We start from the raw sequence: 26717 nt of genomic DNA, 5'->3' as shown, positions 1-26717 counted from the left end.
TGTTGTCAGGGCTACTTAGTTGGTTGCCTAGCTACTAGTTTAAGATCTAATTCATAAAAACAACAACAAACTTGTTTGTTCATTTCTTCTCTGCATGTTAAATGGAAAGAATGGTGAGAATTTATGTAAGTTTACAAGGTTCAAGATACTTCCTAGGGATATGGGTGGGGGAAAGAACAAATATAAGACTTTTAGGTTTTTTTTACAAGTGTCTTAAATCAAATGCTATACCCAGTGAATGGATTTCCCAGTGCAAGGGTTAAAATTTGATACACCGTTAATAACTTTGCATAACAAGTTGTTGGTGTGGGCAAGTATGGAGCAAATTTACTAGTAATGAGGATTTTACAGACCTAACTTCCCACTATGGCAGGTACTTTCTAACCCTTAATCTTTCTAGATCTAATCTCTTAATCCTTCAAGATCAGCTGTTCACTAATGTTTGGGTCTCAGGGCCCTTTTATACTCTTAAAAATTATTAAAAACCCCAAAGAGTTTTTATTTATGTGGGAGATATCCATCAATATTTATCATACGAGATAGTAAAACCAAAGAATTAAAAAAATTTAGCTATTTGAAAATAACCATTATAAACCCATTAGATGTTAATATAAATAACATTTTTGAGTGTTAAGTATATTCTCCCGCCCAAAAAAAATGGGAAGAAGAACAATTTTGTTACACGTTTTTCCAAATCTCTTGAATGTTCGGCTAAGTAGCAGACAGCACGATTCTCATGGCTGCTTCTGCATTCAGTCTGTTGCTGTGTGACAAGGCCATGTAGTTTCTGGGAAATGCCACTGCATATTCATAAAAGAAAAGGAATGAAAAAGGCAACTAATGTGTTATTATGGCAACGTTTTTGGTCTAGTGGCCGCTCCGCAAGGGCTGTTGGGATTGTCAGGGGCGATGCTTTGCGCACATGCTCAGTACCTACAGCACAGAGGGGGAAAACACACATGCAGGGTGCGTTTGGATTGCGTTCACCTTAACTCTAAGAACAACCTTCCCTGATCAAACATTGAAAACATTTAGAAATAGTTACTTGTTTTACTCTATTTGAATTAAGGAGAAAAAAATTAGATTGTACTCCTTAAATTTATACCTTACCTTCATGCATAAATAATTTTGGATGGTTTGCAGTGATACACACACTAAAACAAGGTAAAAACTAAATAGAGAGGAGATAGTGGGGGGAAAAATAAATATAGGTAGGAAAATAAGGTAAATAAAATCAAGCTGGGATAAGTGCACAAAAATTCTTGTCATGCATATTTCCATAATTGGTAGAGATGGTTATGAGCTTCCTGGTAACCAAGCAAAACGAAATGTTACAAGATTTCCACTATTGTGGGTAAGACCGTTTCTCAGGAGAAACATGGGTTTTCCCCTATGAGTTCTCATAAAAGCTTGAGACATACTCTGGAATGTTTCTACAGTTTCAGCTCGAGAACTACGATAATTTTGCAGGGCTCTTTCTTAACAGACCTTGTCATTTATCTTTTAGATCCATCCATTTTTACCTAGCTTTCTTTGTCTTAGAGTAGTGTGACTGACAGTTCATTCTTCTTTATCCCATGAGCACATTTTTTCCAATCCCATTCCATTTTAACTAAGTGCTTACTATATACAAAGCACAGTATTGAACAGGTGTAGTAAAATGGTAACCAGGGTTAAATCCTGGCTTTAGCGCTTATTAAATTAATATCTCAGAGCCTCAATTCCCTCATCTATAAAAATGTCAGGATTTGAGAATTAAATGGTGCAATATTCAACCTCCAAGTAAATATATTCATATTTGGACTTTGATAAATATTTCTCCCTTCCTCCCTCTCGCCCTCCTTTTTTCTCTCTCTTTCCCTCTCCCCCTTCCTCCCTCTCTCCTCCCCCCTTCTTTCCCTTTCTCGCTTCCTTTCTTTGTTCCTAGGTTCCCCATGAACCTGATTAAGGTTGTGGATAAAAGCAAAATATCTGAAATCAGACTGCCCAAGTTTCTCTAAGAAATAGGAATATTCATAGTTTCTGAGCACAGTGGTTGTGGTGAAGATTTAGTAAAATAATCCATGTACCAGTGCCTGCCATGTAGTCAGGAGAAAGGCAGGTTGAAACAGATCATTACTGTGGCTGGTTTAGGTTTATCTTTATAGATCATTGTGAGCCATCAAAGGTGTGTGTGGATGGGGCACATTTAATCCGAACCACATTTTAAGAAGAATATGTAGGATTAAAGAAAGAATAGGAGAGACCTTTAGAGAAATGTGGAAAAGTGAAAAGAAGGTGTGTTTTGGAGTCAGACTGACCTGAATTTCGGATTCTGGTTCTATTGTGGTAGCCTCTAACCTCTAACCTCTCTGAGCCTCAGTGTTCATATGTGTGATGAATAATACTTAGTTCCTTGGTTGTTGGGAAATTAAGGAAACTTAATCCAAGTTCCAGGACCATGCCTTAAAATAAATCCATGCCATTCTCTATTGTAGGATTTCCAAGAGCATGTCTACAGGTGAAGCTCCATTTGAAATTTAAATCTGCCTTAGATTATTTTGCATTCCTATCCTGACTGAGCTTAGAACCTGTCCTATTGTCATGGAGGCAGGCTTTTTCCAGTGGCGAGACAACCAATATGCAGAGGAAAGATATGTTACAAATTTAGTGTCAAGTGACTTAAAGCAGTATCACCCTACGTAAGAAAATTCATAAAATATTCCTGAAGAATTCCCAACCTCCAAATTCGATCACTTCCACCTAGATGGCCACTCAGTGTACAAAACAATTAAAAAATATCTCAGTTGTAGAAAATTCAAAACACATGTTCTCAGGATTTTTTCACTTATTTTTAAAAATGCATTAAAGAAAGATATAGTTATGATTCTCAATTGCAACCAAAGATTAAGTTTGAAGTCATTTGATTGCAGAGAAGTTTTTAAAGGTAAGATTTAGATCATTTAAATGACAAACCATATTTTTAAAAATCTAGTAAAACTTGAACAAAGTTGGTTTCAGTTTAAAACACAGCCTTAGGAAGGCTGAGTAGATTCTCAACTATTTTCCTAAGTTTGCACAAAGCTTCTCAAGGCAATACAAACTGCCTCCTGAGTCTGACAATCTGCCTGGATTCTCATTTTTAGACTTCTCAGAGAAATGTAAGCTACCAGTTGAAAACAATTATATTATTTTACTCTCTGCTTGCCTTTGGGGAAGGGGATCTACCTGGATTTCTGGAACTATGTGTCTGTGTGTCTCTCCGAATGTGTGTCTGTCTATCTAGGTTTGTATGTCTGTAAGTATGGGTCCATGTCTGTGTCTTGAAAGCTATGTGGACTTTCTCCAGACCTGGGCACCCCATTTCACAGATGTTGGCTTCAGTACATCCTGAAGATTTTCCTCCAGGACCTTTGCCCTGGAAGTTAGGGATCTAATAATGTCTGCTCTGTCCTTGGATTGGGGACCATACAAAAATCACTTAGTGGATTTCCATTCTTTTACAGAATCATAATACGTAATTGTATTATAATCGTACATTGCTCCTAAGATGTTTATGGTGGTGACTCTGAAGTACCAGATGGTCTCAAAGTGCTAACGTCAGTCTTAGTGCTGCTTATATTGTTATAATTTTCTCCAGTAGTGATGCCAAGTGTGATATTATGTTATATATGATTCCTTGACTAATCACAATATTTGGTTAAGTGAAACATTTCCCGGGCATACCTGGCACACAGTAGGCATGCAATATAATATTAGCTGATTTAAGTTGATGCCAGTAACAGAATTTTCTGTACTTATATTTTGTGTGAAAGTTTAGTTCCTTACAGAGAAATTTTTTAAAGATTTGCTTAAGGCTTTTGTAGCAGTGGGTGAGGTAGATAATACTTGCACTCTTTCTTTTCCTAAGAGCTTTCTTTGCCAGTTGCCGTTTTAGGAACATAATAACAATAACTAAAAAAATGTCAGTCTTCTTAATTGTTTAAAAAGCATTTTTTCAAGATCTATGATCCCACTTAATCCCAATAGCCATCTTTAGAGGCAGAATTTTTATCATTCCTCTTCTACACATGAGGATGAGGTTCAAAGAGCTCAGATCATTTGCTTACATTCACACAGGTAGTGTCAAAGATAAGGCTCATGCAAGTGCCTGTTTTCAGATCTCACATTCTTTCCACAATAGCAGGCATACTTCAGCTTCCTCCCCAGTACTAACCTCCGTCCGCGTTCTGGTGAGCCCTGAATACAAGCTCAGATGACACATTAGCTCTGAGTCAGTGTCAGTGCTTATGTGTGTCTTTCTCATTGTGGGTATAAATCGGTGTGCGAGACTGTCTGTCTGTCAATGGGAGTCTTTCCTCCCTGTGCGTAACTTTCTATCTCTGAGTCTGACTGACTGGGTTTACTTGCTACCTGTGTACATGTGCGTGTGTCTGTCCTTGAGTCTATATCTGCCGGTGTGGATGTCTGCTGTGTGTCGCCTATCTGACTGTGTGCGTCTGTGGGTGTGCCTGTGTATTTGCCAGTATCTCTATGTGTCTGTGTGTCTCTGAATGCGTGTCTGTCTATCTAGGTTTGTATGTCTGTAAGTATGGGTCCATGTCTGTGTCTTTCTCTGAATCTCTGTGTCAGTATGTCTGTGTCTGTTGATGTAGGCATGTACGTGTCTGTATAACAGTGTACGTGTATCTGTCTGTAAGTTTCTTCATATGTTATACTCTCTTTTCTTTGTAGAATTACGTATTAATACTTTATTTTCATCATTTTCATTTTCAATGTGTAGGTACAGGAGAGTATGTATGTGGGTATGGAGAGTATATATGAAAACTCCGCACATAGATGTACTTTATGCATTCTTTCAACAATTGTCTTATATCTAGTTGTCAAAAATGTGCCATTGGGAGCTCTCTGGAAGAAGTTCACTTTTAGCAAAGATCTAGTTTGCAAACTTTGACATTTGCAACTAAGGTTAGAATTTCTCAAAGTGCTGTGTTATGGACGGAAGTGCTTCCTTTGATTTTTTGTGCAACCCTGATTTACCCTTTCTATATTTTTATAAATGACATCAATAGTATTGGTTCTGAAATAACACAGAGTATCTTGTAAAATGCACTGCTCAATAGCTTAATTCCCTGAACGATCTAGGCTGTGAGTCCTCTGTAGTTTTCAACAAAGAAGATCAGTCTAAAATCGTTTTCTTCCCCTATTGAGGGTCAATATAAATTCTACTTAAAGAGAAACCATAAGTTTGGGGTCCTCTTGCCTATGTTGATATTAAAATATTAATATTAAAATTAGTTTCAATTTTCCCTTCTGTAAAATGAGGGCAAGAAGGCCAGCATCTTCTCTAAACAAACATGTCAATAGACTCTTATATTAAAAATCACATCATTTTATCAAGCCCTTTCTATTCCTTTAAGAAGATGAGTTCTCTAATTTTAATAACACTCCCAGAAGGAAGGTGGTAGTCTTTCTTATGCTAGACCATGGATTTGATGTAAACTGATTTCCCCAGGTCGAGGCAAGACATTGGTAACGGAAGAAGGAACAGGGTGCTTTGAAATCAGTCATATCTAGGTCCAGAGCTCAGCTTCAGAGACTAATTGGTGACCTTCTCCCTTTAACCCCACATGTATTATTGTCTATGTCACCTGGGGTCTGTTCCTTTTCTGTGCCTTTGTTTACTCCCTGAGGAGGCAGGTACACGAATACACCATAGAAGATTGTGGAAAAATTAAATAAGATAACATAAAGTAAGGTAGATGCAAACCAATATTCTTCTGGCTCCCTTGTTGTTTGCAACCATATGTCACCATATGACACCATATGTTGTTTGCAACCATATGACATTAGGTAGAAGTGCTTACTGTCTGGTGATGGAGCTTGTAGTAGATGCTTCGGAGTCAGTGAAGTATTGACCAATCCCTTTCTGCCCTGAAAGAAAATGTAGTCTGACTGGGGAGATGGGACAGATAGATACATAAAAGGAAACCTGACAATGTGGGGTCCAAGTGCCGAATGAGTGAAGGGAGCTTCAGGGGTAATTAAACTCTTGAAAATCAATGACTGAGGTAGAAAGAGAGGTTCTGTGAAGCAGGAAAGACTTAAAGTGCCTCAAAGAAAGGACAGGCAGGGTAAAGTATGCTGAGAAGAGTGAGTGGAGTGTTAGCATGAGCCTGGATGGGACGTGAGTCCCCTCGTACGGGAATAATGGCCGGAGGACTGTTCATTCAGGAGAGGGGTAGGTTCTGGGTTAGAGAAGGGGCAGAATTCAGGTGATGGAAGTCTTGAATGCCTGGCTAAGAAATTTAGCCCAGAGTTTATGTGTGTGCGTGCGTGCATGCGTGTGAGCGAGCGAGAGAGAGAGAGACAGACAGACAGAGACAGAGACAGAGAGAGAAATAATGATGGTGGTGGCTGGGGTAAATTGAGTGTATTTCTCCACATAAATAAGCTTGCAGAAAGTCAACCGGTTTGTTACATGGAAATTATAGAAGCAACTGCTAAGTGAGTCTCTTCTCTGTGGGGAGAAACCTCAAGGTGGTATAGGATTGTAAATCCAAATTAAAATTTGAAATAATTCACATTAATTTGTATGCATTTATGGATGATAAATACTTTAATACAAAGTATCATTTGCTTTTCATAAAAATCCTATGAGATTAGGTGTTACCTATTGTTATCCTCCATTACAGATTAAAAAACAAAAAACAAAAACACCGAGAATCATGGCGGTAACTCTGGGTTCAACTACCAGCTCTTCCCTATGTAAATTCTCTCTTTTCCATGGCACCACACAATTAGGTTTTTATTATCGATAATTTGAGGAGCCCATGTCTTACTCTCTGTTGCTCCCCTAACACTGAGCCTAAAATACTCAGTCGTTATTCATTGATTGTTTGCTTGTGGCTAGAGACCAGACACTGGAAAAAGTAGTTACTCTTATAGGGATGAAAATTTAGTTTCAACCGAGTCTCTATGCTTTAGTGTGTGTCTGGCCTTCCTCAGACAGAGGATATTCACATTATAGAAGAGTTGCTTCTTATTAGACCTTAGTTAGAAGAATTTTGATGTCTCTTTTAACTATTCTGTTACTCTGCCTCACTGCTAATTTCTCTTTTGTATTCTTTTCTGGAGGTTGTTGATGAGTTTCCCAGTCTCTCTCTCTCTCTCTCTCTCTCTCTCTCTCTCTCTCTCTCTCTCTCTCTCTCTCTCTCTCTCTCTGTCTCCCTTTCTCCTTCCTTATGTATGAGAATGTATTTCTCTCCTTTCCTTTCCCTCCCCCTAACCTCCGTCTTATCCCCCGAACCATCTCTCTCCACTCTCTCATCTCCCCCTCCACCCTTCTTCTTTCTTTTTTATTTTCCCCATCCTTTCCTCCCTTATTCCCCCTCTCTTTGACTTCTTATCTTCCACTCTCACTGCAATCTTGCAGCCTGCTGCAGTTAGGGTGCAGTCTGTGACCACTGATGGAGATTTTTCTCCAAGCTCTTATACTTACAGGGGACAGCTGCAGTCTCTGCATTCTTCTATGCAGGGTTCTAGCGTGTGATGCCTGCATCTACCTAGCCCACTGTGGTGTAACTGGAGCTCCTGAATGTACATCTTCAATGACAGGGCTTCTAAGACTTTGCAGAAGAATTAACCGTGCGTGAAGGAGGTAGCCAAACCTAGGTGGCCAGAGAGATAACCGGTACAAATTTATTCAGAATCTAATGCTGATTTTATTTATTTAAATGGTAATTCAGTAAAGTCTTAGATCTGAATAGCTAGCTTCAGAAGTTAACTTTATAAAATAAATACTGACTTACAAGGCTTTGGAAGCCAGCTTGGGTCCCAATCTTCTTGATTTCATGACCTGTACCTAAAATTGAGTCAAGTCTCATAAGTTAAACTTTGCAAAAGAGTAGAAGGAATTCAGCTTGGGTTTCAAAGCTGGAGACCTGTCTTCTAGGTCTCTCTGACTCTTACTATCTGTGTGATCTCAGGAAAGTCTCTGGTCTTAACTGAGCCACAGTATGTTCCGTAAAATCAGGATGACTATACCTTACAAGTGACTTCAGTGTGGAAAAGGACTTTACAATTTTTAAGATGCTGGTCATCACCAAGGCAGAGTAGGGGCCATTTTCATTGTGTGAGGAGCAGGGTAACCGAGTCCGTGACGCCTGATGGGAAGGGAAGTGTTACACTGTGCTCCTCCTGCGTCCTATTTCATTGGAATGGGGTGGGCTCAAAGGTGCCTTAGGCTGATAGCACAAATAAGTAGCATGTCATCACTTCTTTTTCTATACATAAAACAGTTTTTTGTTTATCGCCTTTGTGGGTGGTGGTGGGCAGGAGAGGACGTAGAACGGAAGTGAAGTCCATTTGAAGGAAATCAGGTCTGTTGTGCCCAAGATTTCTGGAGTTTATGGGAAGCATTTATTTATTATTTTCTCAGAGAATTAGCTGAGGACTGAGAATTAGTTAAATGTAGATGGGTTTACTGATTAGCACAATACAGCGCGATCACAAACTATGTGAGTTAATGAATTTCACCTGCCTTGTACGTACGGGTTTTCCAAAATAATTTTTGTAAGCACATACTTTTAAAAAGTAACTTGAGATAAAAGTTATCTATGGGTGATGTTTGAGGGAATATTTAATACTGACTTATCTTCAAGTGAAACTATATCAAAGGATGAATCTTGCAGTCAAATCGGTTTATCCAGAATGAAAAGCATGTGATTGTTTAGAACAGTGGACAATGAATTTTAAAACAACTTAAAGTGCAAAGGGTGAGTATTGTAAACATATTAGCTGGTCTTTAACGGAAAACCAATATTTCAAATCAAACAATACCTAAATAGTTTATATTTATATTAAAACTTGTATGTTTATTTGGTCTGAGCCATCTAATAACCTGGCCCTTCATATCATATTACCAAAAAGAGAACACAATCCACAACTTGAAGTCTTATATAAATTACAAATTTTAGTATGTTAGTCCTGATGCAGGCAAGATAGCTGGCCAGCCCTATGAGCATTTTGTGTGTGTGTGTGTGCTATTTTTTTGCTATTTTTTGGTCACTTTAGCTATGGAAAACTAAAATTTTAATCATAAATTTGAATATGAATTTTATGTAATCAGTGAAATGAAGATTTAGGCTTTTTTTAGGTTGTGCTCTCCTTTGTTTCAAATATATACAGTAGAGTTAAAAAAGAGGTATAACCTTATTTAAAACTTTTGTACTTTGCATATTGTTATCTACTTTTCTTGTCATTAATTGGTCTGAAAGTAGCATTAAAAATTCTCCAGAGATTTAAAAATTCTGCTAAATATAATGTTCACATGACAGTTGTTTGTCCTACAAATAACTTTTTTTCCTTGAGACTGCAAATCCATTGTAGTTACTGGTCATCAGACATTCTGGGACTGAGTGAATAATCTCTCTGCCTTGTGCCCTGCTCTGGTTAACCTCCCAGGTCTGTCTGCGTGCAGACAGATGATAGAGAAGAGCAAGGAGAGCAGTCTCCCCAGCAATAAATGTGCTTGTTGTTTGATGGTCCAATGAGAGAGTCCTTGGAGGTGTCGCTTTTATTACACTTAGAATTTTTAATTGTGGTGTATGCATCATCCCTCATTCTTCAGGTAAGACCATTTAGTTATATCAGAGCCCTAGCTTTTAGACCAGGAAATCAGATTCCAAATTTTAAAATATCTTCCTGTTTAATTCCCAAATTTGAATTATAAGACTAACTTCTAATTTGTTAACTACATCGTAAATTCAGCTCCATGCCTGTTACTATCTTGATATTTAAATTGCTGCTGAAACAAAAAGCCGAAGATCGAATTCTGAATTTTTGAAAAATAAAGTTGGTATAGCCTTTACCCTAACTATAATACGTTGACCTATAATACACTGACTGCATTTCAATGTCTAATTTCTGAAGGTGGAGATATGACAAACCTTTTATTTTTCTAATAGCATAACAACTAATTAAAAGCTCTACCCTACATATACTTTAAATGGAAATATTTCAAGTTTGTGCTAGTTAAGGTCAGCTGGGAAATTGTTTTCTGTTCGTGGACTCAGTGGAAGGGAATAAAAGTACTTACACCCATCTGCCCTGTTTGCCAGCTCTCTGTTGACAAACAGCCGATACACCGATACGTGGCAAGCACCTACCTCATTTACATCACATGCATAATGTACTCTATCTGGGATATTAGCTTCTCGGGGTTGGCAGTATCGCCTGACACACACAGTGATCAGCACATTTTTTGAGACTGCAATAATCAGAGGAATGCAGCAGTGATGTGGGAACAGAGGAAATAACATGGCATAATGATGCACCCATCATTGTTCCGTTGTCATCCTTCCTAACCAGTTTGGTTTCCCTCGTTCCCTAACAAAAGGGTCATGAATTTAATAGAGTAGAACATGAAACTAGGTGCAAGAATAATGCATCTATTCCTGAGCGCCACATTCAGAGAAAAAGGGAAAATATTGACTACAGACAGAACAAACTGCCCTGAAAGCTTTGTGGATCTGTGCATATGTTTATGTAATCTTCAAAGAAGATATGCAGCCTTTTAAAAATGTGTCTAGCCTCATTTAATCTCAAGTAAGCATTTAGATACCAAAAAAAGTCAGAACAGGAAATTAAGTAAATCTTCAAAAATATGCAAAACATAAGTTTCTAATAAAATATTGTCTGCTATATTAATAGTATGCTGTTTACACAATTTATTCTTAGCGTATTAACCTCTTCGTGGTTTTCACACATTTACTGAAAGATAATAATCTCGTAGCAGTTTTCACCCATTTGTTCCAGATTTGAGCATGAGTTCAATCCTGCAAGTATTTTACAAAACACTTTGCATGTTCCTGTTCTGTAACAGTTTGCTGTATTCCCAAATAACTCTTACACATGAGTTCAATAAATAATTGGAGGCCCAGATGTTGGAAACGGATATAGCAGATACACTGTAGCTGTATTTTAAATACAGCTACTTTCCCTTTGTCCTCTCATCAACTTCACAGCATTGCACCCTGCCATTTGCAGTTCTCTTCTAATTAAACCTAGATGAGCATTTGGCGTGTACGTGTTCCCACACGTGCCCCTCTCCGCTGCAGCATGTGGAGGCATCCTGTGTTATTGTTGCTGACTTGAGACATTCCAGGGAAGAATTTTACTTCTTCAAACTGCACTATAGCATCCTTTGTCCCTATAGTTCACCTCCCGATAAGGAAATTGCTCATATTGAGGCATGATTTACCACTTCACATAGCAAATAACTAGAAATTCTGTGTAAGCTGTCTTCTTAGACTGAGCCCCACTCGTTTCTGCATCCCTCTATAGCATCACTAAAGCAGGCTCGTGTTCAGTTTTTGATAAAAGACATTTTAAAAAATAATTAGGTACCAGTAAAAAAACAAAGACAATTCTTGCACGTCGTTTTAAAATATAGCTGCCTAATTTTCAGGAACTGAAAGACACATGAGGAAAACTCTAATTTTATTTACTACAGCTTTAGGTTATTAAATTTAAATTTTTGTTGCTGTAGACATCTCTCTCTTCCTGTGCAGTTTTTCATTGTATAGGTAAAACTGATTCTTTCTAACCTATATGTTTCTTCCTCTTTGAAATAATTACACTAATTCCTGAAAAATGCCATGACATTATCAGAGAAAAGTTGTTTTATTTTTTTAAGAGATAGAAGAATATTATGGCTACATTTGGGAATTTTTAATTTGTATCTTATTTAGTCTAGTGTGCAATGTGACACCAGTTAATTGTATGTTATTTTGTAGTAACTACATGTTAACTCTGTTGGAAGTAATGGTAATTATACTGTAATTGATATCAGTTCTCCCACATCTTTGGAAAAACCATACAATTAACACATATCACCACAGTTGGACACTATCTTTTGTCCTTTATAATGTTGCCAGGTTGGAGTACTATTTTGAATCAGGCCCTAAATATTTTCTTCTTTTTTAAAACTCATTTTTAAAATTTCAATTTTGAAATATTTTTTTAATTTTCATGGAATTAAAATTTAATTTTACTTAATCGTAAAGAAAGCTTCTTCCGCCAATGATCAGACACAGTCTTGGGTTATTTTTATTTAAAAACTCATTTGTGAGTTCACTTGACCTTAATAGTTCTTCCTGTTTCCTAGAGGAGTGTAACAGTAGAATATGCAAAATCTTGACATGAAGGAGATAGATTATTGTCTGAAGAGAGGCCTCTCTTGTACCAGCAATCTTAACATTTGCGTCACTTTGCTTTCAGACAAAAAGGGATGTCTATGTCTTCTGTGCTAGTGCCACCACAATGAATACCAAACTAGGGACATAGAAGCGTGTTTATGCCATATGAGAGTTCAGTGTTTCCCCTCTGATGTTACTTGCCTCTTTCCTTTTTGCCTCCCCCTGCCTTTGTATCCCTTCCCTTCTATCACTTTGACCTATGGTGGAGATGGAATTCAAAAGTAGCAAATGCTTTTTGTCTCAGTGTGACCATGGTTTGGTAAGCTTGTTTGATAAATGGATTATCGTTGACCAGTTCCTTGACAATGTGAATAATTGATCAATGAAATTTTTTTATGACATGGCAAAGTATTGTTTACTAGTATGCGCTGCAGTGTGGGTCTTAGGAGCAAAACAATTGAGTGTCATAGAATCATAAGATTTTAGACCTGGAAGAAACTGTAGAGATAAGTTAGTTCAGCTCCCATGTTTTACAGATGAAGTAATCAGGGATTAGCATAGTTGATAAAAGGTACATGTGATGCAGAGCGGTTCAGTGAAAGGCGCAGGAAACAGAGTCTGGAGGTTAGGAGACATGTGCTGAGTCTGTTACTGGTCAGCTGTGGGACTTTGGGGGAGTGTCCTAACCGCCGTGCTCTCGGGATGAAGAGGCCTTTACAATTCCTTCTACCACCAAAGCTTTCTCATGCCTATTTTTCTTTTTAAGATGCGTGTTGTTTTTGTCACACACATATTTCTTTAAATTATAGCAAAATCTCATAGCAGATGTGATATATTTCTATATCTCAAAAATTAAAACAAATGCCTGGTGGCAATACTTATATTTTTTCCTGTGTGTGTGTGTGTGTGTGTGTGTGTGTGTGTGTATTTCAAATTTATCAGTTTGCCAACTAAAATTGAAAGAGAAGGTATTTTTCTGAAGAAAATATTCATTCTTGGTTTATATAGTTTTGGTGTCTTTAATTTGAACGAACTGTACCTGTGTTTCTACAAACAATATTAAAAAGTACATACTGTAAATTAAATAGGTATCTGAAATCAAGTACCTAGATTTTGAACAAATAGAATTCCCAAGACAATTTTTTGGACAAAGACGTTTGCTTAGCTGGTCATTCATTTTATTGTGACACTCTTTGTTCATATGATAAATGTTAGAATAATAAAGTCTTGCTGGTGGTTTAAGTAGAGATAAAATTTACCGGTTTTTAAATCACACGTTCAATTTTAATAGGAGTTCATATAATTTTACAATGAAATTTTTGTGAACTTGTTATTAAAACAAACAGTTAATCGGAGAATATTGAGGAACAAATATGCATCATGCCACTACACACAAATAAAAAGCTGGAAACCACATATAAGTAGAAGTTGGGCTGCCACACAACTGGATTTGCTTAAATCTGAACACTTTATAACTCTACTTGGGAGTTGCAAACTTATAAATAACCTTGCAATTGGTTAAAACCATATTAAAACCATATGAATGAGACAGAAAGCATTTGGTGAAAGGGCGCAGTAACCACTATAATCCTGATGAAACTAATTTAACTCTGTGACTCCCAAGACCAAAAGGGTCTCATATCTTCCGAGTCAATGCTACTTTGTCATTTATCATCTGATGATCAGTGACAAGAATCTAAGTGTATGTTACAGGAGCTATGCAGGGTGCTGTCCTTGCGAGGGGTGTGGAGAGAGAATTTGCTTCGTTTGGTGAGTCTTCAAATCCTCAGGGAAACTTGTTATACATCATTTGAGAATGTTTTTGTAAGCTCCATAAAACATACGCACAAGAAGCTCTGCAGACATTGGTTCATTTCAGCAGACATTTGCTGCAGGCTCCCCTCACTGGAGATAGAGGGTCAGGAGACACGTCCCCTCTCCCAGGAGCTCGTGGTCCTGTGGCATATGCCAGCATCCTGAGAGGTGATCTGAACAGCTTCTGTCAGCCTTCACTGATTCTATGACTTGCCTCAAATATGAATCTTTTGAAATTTTAAAAACTTTTTTGCCAAGCCCTTAAAAGTCTTCCTTTCCTTTAAGGGAGACTTTCTCTTTTGAAGAATCCTAGATAGATGACAGACAGACAGACAGACAGATAGATAGATGACAGACAGACAGACAGACAGACAGATAGATGACAGACAGACAGACAGACAGATAGATAGATAGATAGATAGATAGACAGACAGACAGACAGACAGACAGACAGAGACAGACACAAACAGCTGTCAACAGAGAGAACCACTTCTAGATCCTAATGGCAAAAGCTTCTAGAGGATTGTATCTGAGGCTAGTAGGACTTCAGGTCTAAAATTTGTTGCCTTATTACTTCGTATTGTTTGGCCACTGACAAGAGCCCTTTATGACATAAGAGGCAGAAGGTGCCATTGTATTAGTTTGCTACAGCTGCCCTAGCAAAATACCACAGACTGGGAGGTTTAAACAATCTTTTGAGATTTTTTTCTCACAATTCTGAGGGATAGAAGTCCAAGTTCATGGTGCCAGCAGGGTTAGTTTCTTTGGAGGCCTCTCTGTCTGCTTTGCAGACGGCCGCCTTCTGGCGGGGCCCTCACGTGGCCTTTCCTCTGTGCGCACACATCCCTGATGTCTCTCTATGTGTCCTAATCACCTCCCCTTCTAAGGACACCAGTCAGATAGGATTAGGGCCCACTCTTGTGGCCTCCTTTTAATTTAATCACCCATTTAAAGGCCCTAACTCCAGAGTCATATTCTGAGTTATCAGGGGTTAGGGCGTCAACTTATGAATTTTAGGAAGACACAGTTCGGCCCAATTAACTGCCATCTTTGCTTAGCTTTGATACTCCCAAACTCTTGTGAAATTATGTTGTTTGAGATTACAGTACCTAAAGAGCCCCCTTGACCAAATCCTTTGTGTCTGTTTTCATGTGATTTCATCTACATTATCTTCCCTTGAGATGTACTTTCTTTAGAGGAATTAAACTGAAATTAATTGGATTTTGTTTAACAGTTTATTCTGTTGTTCTTTCACAAAATATTGGTACTGTTAATTAATTCAAAGAATGAGTTGCTAATGTTGGGTTGCTAAGGAATATAAGAGTGTGTAAGAAAAATGTTGGAGGTGGTAGTGGTGATTGAGATTTTAGGGAAAATTCTTGCCAGAACCCTTTCAAATAATAGAAGCTAAGCACACTCCCCATATTCTCAGTACCAGGAGAACCCTGACTGGGAGATCATTCTATTGTTCAACTGACTTCCACAACTTCCTTTGTATTTATCTACCTTTTTATCATCTTTTTGTCACTGTTTTCAAACAGGATCTGGAAATCAATTTATTTTAAAGGTAAAATTAAAATGCAAGAAGAGAGGGAAATAACTTTTATCAGATTTAGCAATCAAAGTACCGAGCATGTGCCAGTTTCACGAGAGGCACAGAAGATAGGCACCGTCGTATAAAGATAATAAGACCTGGTCACTACACCTCAAGGAGGAAGTTGAGGAGACATAAGCAGGCCTACACCAATAATGGTAAAACAGTTTTCTGTAAGCATGGTGTTTATAGAAAACACATGATGGAACACAACAGGGTGATCATTCCTGCCCGGTGCTGGTAGAGGGCAATCAACAAAGGATTTTGTCCAGACGAAATGCTTGAATTAGGCCTGGAAAGGACTAATTATGTATCTGTTAAAGACATTCTAGAAAGAGAGAATGGGATATGCAAATACACAATGGCGTGAAATATCACAGTGTGTTCAGGAAACTCCAAGAAGTTCCGTCATATGGGAACAGAGAATATAAACCGGAAGGAATAGGACGTAAAGCTGATGAGAACAGGAGCTAGATCATAAGAGGTTATACAAGGTATAGGTTTGATTCTCATGCTGATTACGGGAGCATTTGAGGGCTTATGTGTGGAGAATAATGAGATCCAGGTACTACCTGGTTACTAACATTGAGATTTAAATTTAGTTTTGAGATGCTTAGCAGCCAAGACAAAAGGAAAACATCTTTGGTTATATAGTTGCACTGTGATACAGGAGAATGGATATTGACCATAGTGATCGAGACACTATGTTCGTTAGTGTTTAGCTTGGAAACATTTAGCAAACACTACATAATATCTTTAACAGAAGTGGATATTTTGTGTCAGTTACTTTATTTTTACAAAGCACTCACACATATAATCTATTATTTAATCATCACTATTTAATCATCATTTTATATTCGATTTTACAAATGAGGAAACAGGCTCAGAGAGATCATCTGGTAATTAAGTTGTAGAGTTATAATTCTAAATTCGCCTCAGCACAAATACCTGTCTAAATTTTGGTTTAGTGACTTAAATAAAATATTTTTAAAAAATCTTTGAGCCTCACATTCTTCTCTTGTAAAATTGATAGTAATAGCAATATTTTCCTTGTCGTGTTGGTGTGAGGGTTAAAGGAAATGCTAATTGGAAAGAGCCTTGCATATAGTATATGATCAGTAGGTGATGCTTTTACGGCTTCCACTTCACACCATGTATTTGTGCTATGGAGGCAAACACAGTTGGAAAATTTAGGCTTTAACTAATTCATGAGTCCTGCACAATTTTGATGTTAAGGGTCTATTAAAAATTAGTCAAATTAATAGTTTTAGCTGGCAAAATATTATTTAACAATGAGGTTCAATAATGAATATCATTTCTCTCAGCCAGAGTTTTATTATCATGATTATCGACTCTGGGACCATCAAAATATCACTATGAGAGTAAAACCTAGTACCTCCAAATAAACTTCCAAGAAAAGAATCGCCTTTTAAAAAAGCATGTGCAGTTGCTTTCTAATGTAAAACACTTTTGATCCTTCATTACATTACTAAGTGTATAATAAAGGATATAAAATAAAGGCTAATGAAGTGATAGAGCTTGCTAAATCAATAAAAAGAAAACCACATGTGTGCTTAAGTAGTACTTCTGGACAGTCACATCATGGCAAGATATGTCCAGAGCAGGGAATTAGACAAAGTTTTTCAGAGGGAAGATACAGATTCTGTCAACGTTATACTTAGCAGTGTCCTAATTTAAAACAAAATGAAACAAAAAGCAAATCTTTTTATTTTACAACATGTACCGTTTTTTCTGGCCAAACATTTGTGGCGGGTAGCATGTGTCCTCTTTTGCCAAGACTTTGCAAAAGACACAAGTGCTAAGCTGCAGAAATCCCAGAAATCCCAAGTCCGACTCAAAAACCTATTTTTTCATATTAAGTTCTATAATCAAATTGCATTCATCTATTGTGTTTTTCTAAAATTGCTTATTTCCATCTTTTACAGAATATTTAAGATATTTTTTGGATTTCATTGTTTTGATTATTATTATTGCCCAAAGAGGTATCACCAATGCAGTGTGGAGGCTTGAGCCTAAACATCTCTTCCACAGACTTGAAATACTAGGAAGTCGGTAGTTCTTACCTCTTTTGGACACTCACTTGTACAGGGTATTTTTGATTTATATGAGTTAATCAGTTCTGTGGCCTTTTAAAAAAGTATTTGGGGACACTGACGCTAAATGCTTTGTAAGACATAGAGAGAAAGGATAAGACACAATCCCTGGCTTGAAAAATCTTTTGCTATTGTTGGAAGAGATTTGGAGGTACACGTGAACCAAAGCCCAATTCTTGAGCATAGTATATATATAACGAGGGGCTAATTATATAGGGAAGACTAAGAATTTTTATATATCAGAGAGGGGGTACATCAGAGAATTTATAGAGTTCATGGGCAATTTGAGTTTTCCAATATCAATAAACTTGGTAAAGAAGAAGAGGGAAGGAAGCATTACCCCAGCGGCCACGCGGCAGAGGAAGCAGGTGATACTGACTGGGTAATCGTCCATGTCAGGGGTCAGGCAGACCAGGAAGGAGGCCGGGCACTGATCTAGAAGCACAGGCGTGAGGGTGTGTGCCGGGATAGCTAGTGATGATGGGAGGCCACAGAGGAGAAGGACCCATGCCAGGGGCTCTGTGACAGAAGAATCAGCAAGCCTGGGTGGTTAACTGGGCACAGACGGGCAGGGAAAGCAAGGAGACAAATAATACTCAGGGGAAGGCTGCTTCTGCAGAGAAGTCTTTGCTTTCCGTATAGGAAAGAATTTCCCCGGGTTGGAGAGCCACCAAAGCTTGGAGCTTGGCTGAAATGACAGGACTTCTTTTGGGTGGGACTTAACAACACAGACAAAGCTGAAACTTTAAGGATAGCTAATATCTCAGAATATTATGGTGGCCTCAGAGAATTTTTATTCATAATGTATGTGTTTGTTATTTCTCTTAGAAAACTTAGCTTCAGGAATACACAAAAACATGACCAGTGGCGCTGCAGTATTCGCTTTCCCTGTAAAATTCCTTATTATTACAAATTTGTAAGATTTTTTTTAAGTCTTTAATATTTAAGTATGTATTTTAGGATATAACAGCAAAATTCTTATTTACTTAAAAAAGGTTCATACCAAAACCTCCATATAGGAGATAGATGGTTCTAAATTTGTGATTACATGAGCATAACATTTACTATTTACTATCTTCTATATACTCTACAGAAATATAATATATAAATGTGTATATTTGTAAAAAATACACAATATTTGTATAACACACACATTCTATAAACAGAATATTTGAGGGCCAGTGTAGAGTATACTAATTAAAATGTATTTTACATGTGAAAGTAGCACGAGATAATTATTTTTACCCAATTTAACAGCAGTGTAGGTAATGGACCCTTAGGTGTATGTTCTGTGCCGGTTATGAATGACCCCACATTTGGACATTCTTTAGAAATGAGCTTTGAATAAAGGTTGGTAATGTACATCTTATTTAGAACATTGGAATAAAATACATGACATCATTGTCCAGCCATGTCTACCTGTCATATGAAACAGATTTATTTGTAAAGCAACAAACAACATGCCTCTGGCAGCATGCACCATTTTCCACTTCCGTTTGTAGAAAAGGGGACTGTGTTGAAATTATTTGAGGTACAGTACAGGCTGGTCAGTCTTGGTAATCCAGAAGGGAGGGAGTCCAGTGTATCATTACATTTCACATGTTATTTCTCAGGAGATGGCTACAATCAGTCATCTCACATATGGTTTGAAAAAGGCTTGTCTCGCTGGCAAGCAAACTGTTATTTAAGTACACAATCCACTCTACTACTGAAACAGTTTTGCCAAACTTATCCAAGTATTCTAACATGCTTAAAGATGGTATAAATATCATTTATTGCTAGCAGTTTTCTTCAGCCTATATGGAATGTCTTCCTGCTGCCTGATCTAAGTGTCCCAGTTTACATTATGGCCTTTACTGCCTCTGTTTGATGGAGTGATCAGTAAAAATTTAATGACACTATAAAATAATAAAAATGTCATTAATTTACCACGGATCTCAGATGCAGTGGTTGTAAAGTTACATTAATAAACAGAATATTTTTTACAACAAAAAGCATTGTTACGTGGGAACGTATAAATAACACACATAAATTTAAGAGCAATTTTACTGTTAGCACACACATTATTATGGAATAGCCAATAAGTGTATAAAACATAGTATATAAAATTTTATTAAAATATACTGTGCACATCAAAAATTCAGCTTTTATCTAAGTGCAAAGAAAAGCCATTATTGTGTGCTTACTGTTTCATTGCTGTTCTTTTCCCATATCACAATTTTACATTTGTTGCCCACAAGAGGAAGTTGATATTTCCCCCCCAAGCTGGAAACAAACCTCTGTACTTTCAGTTACCCCAAATTCATTCTCTCTCTCCACCAATGCAAAGACAAAATTGATCAATCTTGTTACGGCAGGGAGGGAAAGTTGCTCATTTAATGCAAAGTTAAAAATAACGCCTGAGGAGTTGAATGGTTTGTTCAGTGACTCTGGAAATAAGGGATAATAATTCAGCAGTCTATCTGTCATCAGTGAGGCTGCCCCGTCATTGACTCTGATAATATGTGAAGATGATGGATGCCACCGTCTTGTGGCTGGTAACATTTAACATTCATCAGCTCTCACTAAAGGGGGCTTTATCATTTAAATATCTTTATTTAATATGCAACATCTACCTCATGCATCATCATTTCAAAGCACTTAGAGAGCCAACAGTCCTACAACACAGCAGAGCTGACTTTCATTTTTTTCAATAACTTTTATGTTGCCTGCATGTTTATGACTGACAATGCGTAAGTAAGTGTCCGATCACTTCACTGCATCGAAAATGCACATTTCACTGTCAACAGGAAGATTGGGGGATTTTCCTGGGGGGTTGAGATTTTAACTTAGCATTGAGGTATTTTGCTTGTATCTCCAAAATATCTTACTTGGGAGGTATGTGCATTGTGAAAGCTAGTTCAAGTGCGTGGAAGAATTTGGAGTTAAGAACTTGCCAGCCAGTCGCTGTTTGTTCCATGTAGGGGCATACCCATTGGCACTTAATGGCTAGAAGTTGAAGCCTCTTGGAACGAAAGTATCTTTGAATTTCTCTCTGTGTCCATGTCCACATCCTGTATTTACGAGGCTCATGTTAAACCTCACTAGTAAAATCTCTGCTTAGCTCAGCTGCCCACAGCTAACTTGTAGACATCAAGCCCTCTTATCTTATGGTTATGTGGCTGGCGAATAAATATTCTGAGCTATACTTTGAAGAAAAGAAAGAAATCTTCTGGGACACTAGGTAGAAATTTATATGAAAGGGCATGGCTTTGCAGGGTCCTTCTTTAATCTCAAACACAAGTGCTTAATATTACCAAATATAAAATGCAGCCCACTACCCCAAACAATTTTTATCATTGATTTATTTTCTGCCTACTTAACAAGTGTTTCATGGGATATTCTTCCTTGATTTCTACTCTTGTCAAAATATTGATATTTTATAAGGAAAGTATCTCTGCAGAAGACTTTTTTTTTTCAATGAAGTCAGAAAAATGTATGACTTCAAAGACACTGTGAACGTGTTGTTGAATGTTCTGAATGTTTTTTGTTATGATTAAAAACAAGCTGATACTACCGAATGGTGAGTGCACTTCATTTTTTATAAAAGAAAAGATATTATCATCATGTAAGCTTTGTTGTCTTAGGATTTTACAAACCATGGCATGTAATTTTCCCTCTTCTCCTTCCTTGTCAAAATATTGATATTCTTTCAGGAACTTTATTATCTTTCTTTTCATTTTTTACTGAGAATATTTTCCGGTAAAATCAAAGAGAATGAATGACTAGAAAGATACTTGAAATATGCATATTGATAGGTAGCACGGTCTGTTGATTTTCAGAGAAAGTTGTTTCTCCCCCCATGAAAATACCGTTAAAGGTTGTTCTTCCAAGAAGATCACAGGTGTCACATCAAAACTTCTTTTGCATTTAACATCGGGAAAGCATTCACATGCAAATACTTGAAACGTGAAACAATGTGATAAAACAAAGGTCGACTGTTTTGCTTTCCCTGGTACTACTCATCTTCACTTTAATTCTTTCTCTTTACATCATGACAACCAAAAATGCTACTCAAAAATAGAAATTGGCTGAATAAAAGCAGCTGTCCTCCCGCGGACAATATGTGAAACTCCCACGTGGCTTGTGGTTGCTTTCTGTTGTGGCCTGCGTCTGGGTTAATTTGTTCTTGTGCAGCAGTGTTTTCACATAAGAAGATAGCGGGGAACCATACCTAATTTGCTTTTTATTTTCATTCTGTTTTTTATAAGTGTTGTATTTCAGAGGTTTCCCCACATACTACTCTTGTAACTAGTTAGTATTCCCCTGTTGGGGAAATTCATGATTATAATCTTGTTGCAAATCTTTCATAGAAATGGTGCTAGATTAAAGCAAGGTTTATGCTGTGTTGTCTTCCCACGCAGATTGCAACATGTTCCATGATGAAGGGAAACTGGAAGACTTCCTGCACAATTTGACTGATGGGAATTAATTATAGAAATATAATGATATTCAAAAAGAATCCTAGTAGAAAGCACAAATGTAGTGAGACTGCACAAATGAGACGCAGCCTCTATCAAGTAATTGTATGTTTGCTCTTTAAGAATATTTCCAAGTTTCTAAACATCTTACAGAAGAGAACACTCAGAGTGTTTCCGTCGAGGTCTGAACCTGCTCGGTGCAGAACTAGGTCACTGAACAATAGACTGAGCAGCAATGAGCACTCTCCTCCTGCATAATGCATTAAGGAGAACACGCCGAAACCATTCCCGGAGCTGGAAGCTGCTACTCCATGTCTGTAAATTCAAGCTGACATGGCATTTAATATTGTTTCATAGTAATGAGCAACAAGGTTTCCTTCATTCATAAGCACAGTACAAAGCCACGTTTGCATGTGGAGAGGGGCAGGGAGGCGAGAAAGGGACACGCGCTGTGTCTCCCGCAGACGAGAACACAGTAATGATGGTCAGTGAGCCCTCGGCTACTGATCCAGGGAGCTGCAGAGGGAGAGTGCCTTGTGATATTTCAGACTCGTGCTTCCAGAAGAACCGGTTAACAAGTAAAGCACTGTTGGGTTTCCTTCCTAGAGCAGCAGGAGTCTTTAACTTCCTTGACTCAATGGCTGACTAGGAGTAATGTCATCCTTTTTGCATCCCAGGACGTTACAGCTGAAACTCCTAGGCAAGATAATAGTGTCAGTGTCACCATCTAGTCTACCTGCTTTGACATACTTGTTTTTGAAATCCTCTTGCATAAAATCCCAATTGGTATTTTCCCAGGAATACCGGTGCAAACGATGAGCTCTAAATGGGAAAACGCCTCTCCCGTTAAAGAGCAGTTTGTATATTTTAACAGAATTGCTCTTTAAGGTCTCCACGTTAGGCTCAAACCTCTCAATTGCATTCCTTTAGGTGTCTGGAGCAAATCCAACAACGAGAAGATGTGCAGTACAGTGCTGGCAGGTTTCCTGTCACAGGGTTCCTTTCCTGACGGGTGCTGTGGTTTAGAACCTGTCAGCACTGTCAGACCACCGTCAGGCATCCGTGGAATCTTCCTAAAAGATTTTCTGAGTCCAAGTTGAACCAAAATGATATTTGTAAATCCAAGCGTTGCCCATTCAGCAAAACAGTGACTAGGAGGAAAAAGTGAGTGGCTGCTTTGGAAGCTAGTAATAAAGCCTCTGATTATTCTCTCCTCCAGGAAAGAACGCGCTTTGAGAATCTGGGGCCCCAGTTAACAGGAAAGTCAAGTGAAGATGGAAAGCTGGGCCCAGGTGTCATCGATCTCACTCGGCCAGAAGATGCAGAGGGTGAGTGTCTCTCCCGTAGCTCTTTTCTGCCCCTGTGGGTGTTTCTGAAGGTGTTGTCTGAGTTTAGATGTCGGATCTTGATGGTCTTTCTTGGGAGTCCCAGCTCAATTTCCTTGGCACAGCAGAGGAAACGTTAGTCTTCATTATATATCAGCGTTGAGGGCTTTGAGGTGCAGCTAGATCCTATATCACTGAACATATCACAGTCCAGTACGTCAAGGTGCCATTTCAAATTTTTAGAATAAAATAATTCTCTGAACTGGGAGTTCCAGGGAACAACAGAATCCTGTTTCTCCCAGTTCACGGCATTCTGGTTTAAAAGACAAACATACAAAAGAGGATTTTTTTAAAAACTTTAAATCAAGTGATTTCCTGGTGCAGTCAAGCCATTTGGGGAACTAAATAATAGTTTGAGCAGATCTCGCGTAAAATGAATAATGGCTTGGGCAAGGCCCAGCCTGTGTCTGGGTGCTAACCATTTCCAGCGTCTTTTGAAAGTCTGGATGGAAAGGCCAGCTTTCACAGCGCTATCAATGCCTGTCCAATCCTCTTCCCTTTTTGTTTGTTTGTTTTAAATGCACAAGCAGCAGATCAGCAGAAACAGCTCCCCAGAGGCTGGGCACAATTTATGAGTTAGGTCAGCACTTCAGTAGTACTGTTGCCTGGTTATTTACTGTGTCATCACAGAGCAGGGACTGGTTTTCCCGTTAGCTGTTCCTTTGGCAGAATCCCTCCCACCAGTCAGGGAAGATTAATTTGTTCTCTACAGAGTAACATAATACTTCACCTATCTTGGGTCCCAGCTAAAGTCCTTTAGCTCGAGGGGAAGAATCTTAACTATTATCCCTTTTACTGGCAGGATTTCTCCCGGGACCCTAATCCCTTGAAAACACATGAAGACATTTCATGCAGCATCTGAACTAGGCATGGCTTCTAGTGATAGCTTGGGTCCATCCCAGGCATTTCAGAAATCCCTGGCACGAGCATTAAGCGATGGGTAGTATCAGACATTAGGAAGCACTTCAGAGAGTTTCCAGAAAGCAGATTTTTTCATACCAGTAGGAGAGACTAATGTTTAATGGTAGTCCTGGGAAAACGTGTTAAACTCTGGTATGTGTGTATGTGTGCGTGGTGGGTTGGCGTGGGGGTGGAAGGGACGAGGAAGAGGAAGAAGAGGCAGAGGAAGGGAGGGATAAAAAGTACTCAAAACCAAAATATACTCACGGTCTTCCGTGAAAACTGTGTACCAAGAGTACACTGACATTCACGTTTTTATAGGCACTTAGACTTGCAGTTTTTCTCTGGTGAGCACTGAGATTGCTTGGCTCAGGCGCCACTGTTCAGTTCCGGCCCATCTCAGTTTGGTTAGAAGCTTGTATCGCAGAGTACCGAAATCTTTGACCATACGCAACAGTCATTTTTCATCCCTTTGGAGTATTCAGTCTTTTCATTTTTCAATAGACTAGGAATTAACCGAGTTCTATCAGCTTACCCTTATTGTAACATAGTTTATCTTTATCTTTATCCCTCTTCATTTGGTTTCCTAACTATACAATGGGTACAAATACAGTAAGTTACCTCTCAGTAATGCTCATAATCTAGTTGATATCATGTTCTTGGTAAGTTAAAAATCATGGTCAGAGTTATTAACCATTATGAAAAGAAAAAATGAAAAACTTAACTCTAGAGAAACACATTCCAATATCTTTGGAAATTCCATTCAATACTAAACTATCTGGATTCAAACCAACTTCCTGGTTACTTTTTTTGGTGGGCGTTGGGGGGGTGGGGGGTTGGACAAACATTTATCAAGCACTTATATGCCAGAGAACACGCTAAGCTTTTTATACACATTTTTCTTACTTAAACCTCATACAACTCTGTAAAGAAGGTATTGTTCTTTTTTTTTTTTCCCCGTTTTACAGATGAGAACATTAACTCTGAGAGTAATTAACTTGCCACAGGTCACCTAGCTAGTAAGGGCGGCACTGAGAGTTGATCCCAGGCAGCCTGGCTCCAGGACCCGGGCTCTTAAATACTGTGCTATCGACTGCACGCGCTGTATATACAGATAAATACGTGGGGCCTTCATTTCTCTGAACAGACAAACATCTTGTGACCTTCCTCAGAATGGCCCATTTCCTCTCCCTTAAATATAGCAAGTCATGCCGTACCCCAGCTCTCCTGTTACTCGGTCACACGGAGCAGCAATGCCTGCTGAGTGTAACAGTAGAAGGGCTGTAGTGGCCCAGGAGCTTAAGGAGCGTGTGAAAACCTCCCTTCAGAAGCTTGCCCAGGGTTGCCATTGACACCTCATGTGCTTTTGGGGGACTGTGAGTTCATGAATGGAGTCAGGTTACGTGCTCTAATACCGACAGAAGTGCAGTGCCTTGGTGAAGACCGCAGGGATGAGCAGCAGCCTTCTGCTGACTGCGGGGTATTTCCTGGCACCTGTTCAAGTGTGCGCTGATTGCAAAGCCTGCTGGAGTTACACTTCATATGAAAGTCAGAGTAGGTAACAGGTACACATAATACTTTCTCCTCTTTGCTCCTTTCCCTTAACAGGAAGCCTACGAAGGGACTGAAGTGAAAGAATAACTAAAAAGATTTATAAACTCCTTCTGTTAGTGTGTACTCTTAAAAAGCAAGCAAACAAACATTTCTTGAGTGCCTACTGTGTGCCAGTCCCTGAACTAGACACTGGATAAACCGAGGGGAAGCAGAACAGATATGTTCCTGACCTCTTGGAGATTAAAGTCTAGTGAAGAAAGACAGAAGATTAAAAAAAAAAAAAAATGCATACAGACAGACAGACAGACAGACAGAATTATCATTGAGAGAAGTGCTAAAATGATCAATGCTTCTTTGTGCCCCACAGAGATTTAGAGTAAAAGTTACTCAAATAATCTCAAATGGCGGGTGAGTTCTGTGGCTCCAGCCCTGGAGGTCATCCCTTTTCAGTCCGTACAGGATCATCTTCATGTTTCCTCTGGCCTTGGAAGAGCAAAACCTAATTATTTTTTCCAGCTATATTGAGATATAATTGATATATAACACGGTGTAAATGTAAGGTGTGAACTACGAGGATGTGGTGTACATGTATCCTGGAAAGTGATTACCATAGTAACGTGAGTCAACACATCTCTCGCCTCACGTAATTGCCTTCTTTTGGGGTGAGAAAATGTAAGATCTCCTCTCTTAGCAACTTTCATATACGTAATACAGGA

The 26717-nt window shown here is 38.4% G+C and overlaps 1 protein-coding gene across 29 annotated transcripts in view; it reads left to right on the top strand.

Annotated features, from left to right (window-relative positions):
• Positions 1-26717, top strand: part of SOX6 (SRY-box transcription factor 6) — a 600111-nt gene that overhangs the window by 531195 nt on the left and 42199 nt on the right. For all 29 annotated transcript variants that reach the window (XM_074336057.2, XM_088791655.1, XM_074336055.2 and 26 more), the window contains one exon: positions 23382-23490. In XM_074336057.2, coding sequence (XP_074192158.1) covers positions 23382-23490 — 109 coding nt within the window. The remainder of the gene's footprint in view (positions 1-23381; positions 23491-26717) is intronic.

This window comes from Rhinolophus sinicus, chromosome 14 (genome assembly GCF_057876585.1).
Source record: "Rhinolophus sinicus isolate RSI-liver-muscle chromosome 14, RSI-T2T, whole genome shotgun sequence".
Taxonomy (NCBI): domain Eukaryota; kingdom Metazoa; phylum Chordata; class Mammalia; order Chiroptera; family Rhinolophidae; genus Rhinolophus; species Rhinolophus sinicus.
The sequence above is the reverse complement of the archived record's forward strand: the minus strand, read 5'-3'. Positions and strand labels throughout refer to the sequence as shown.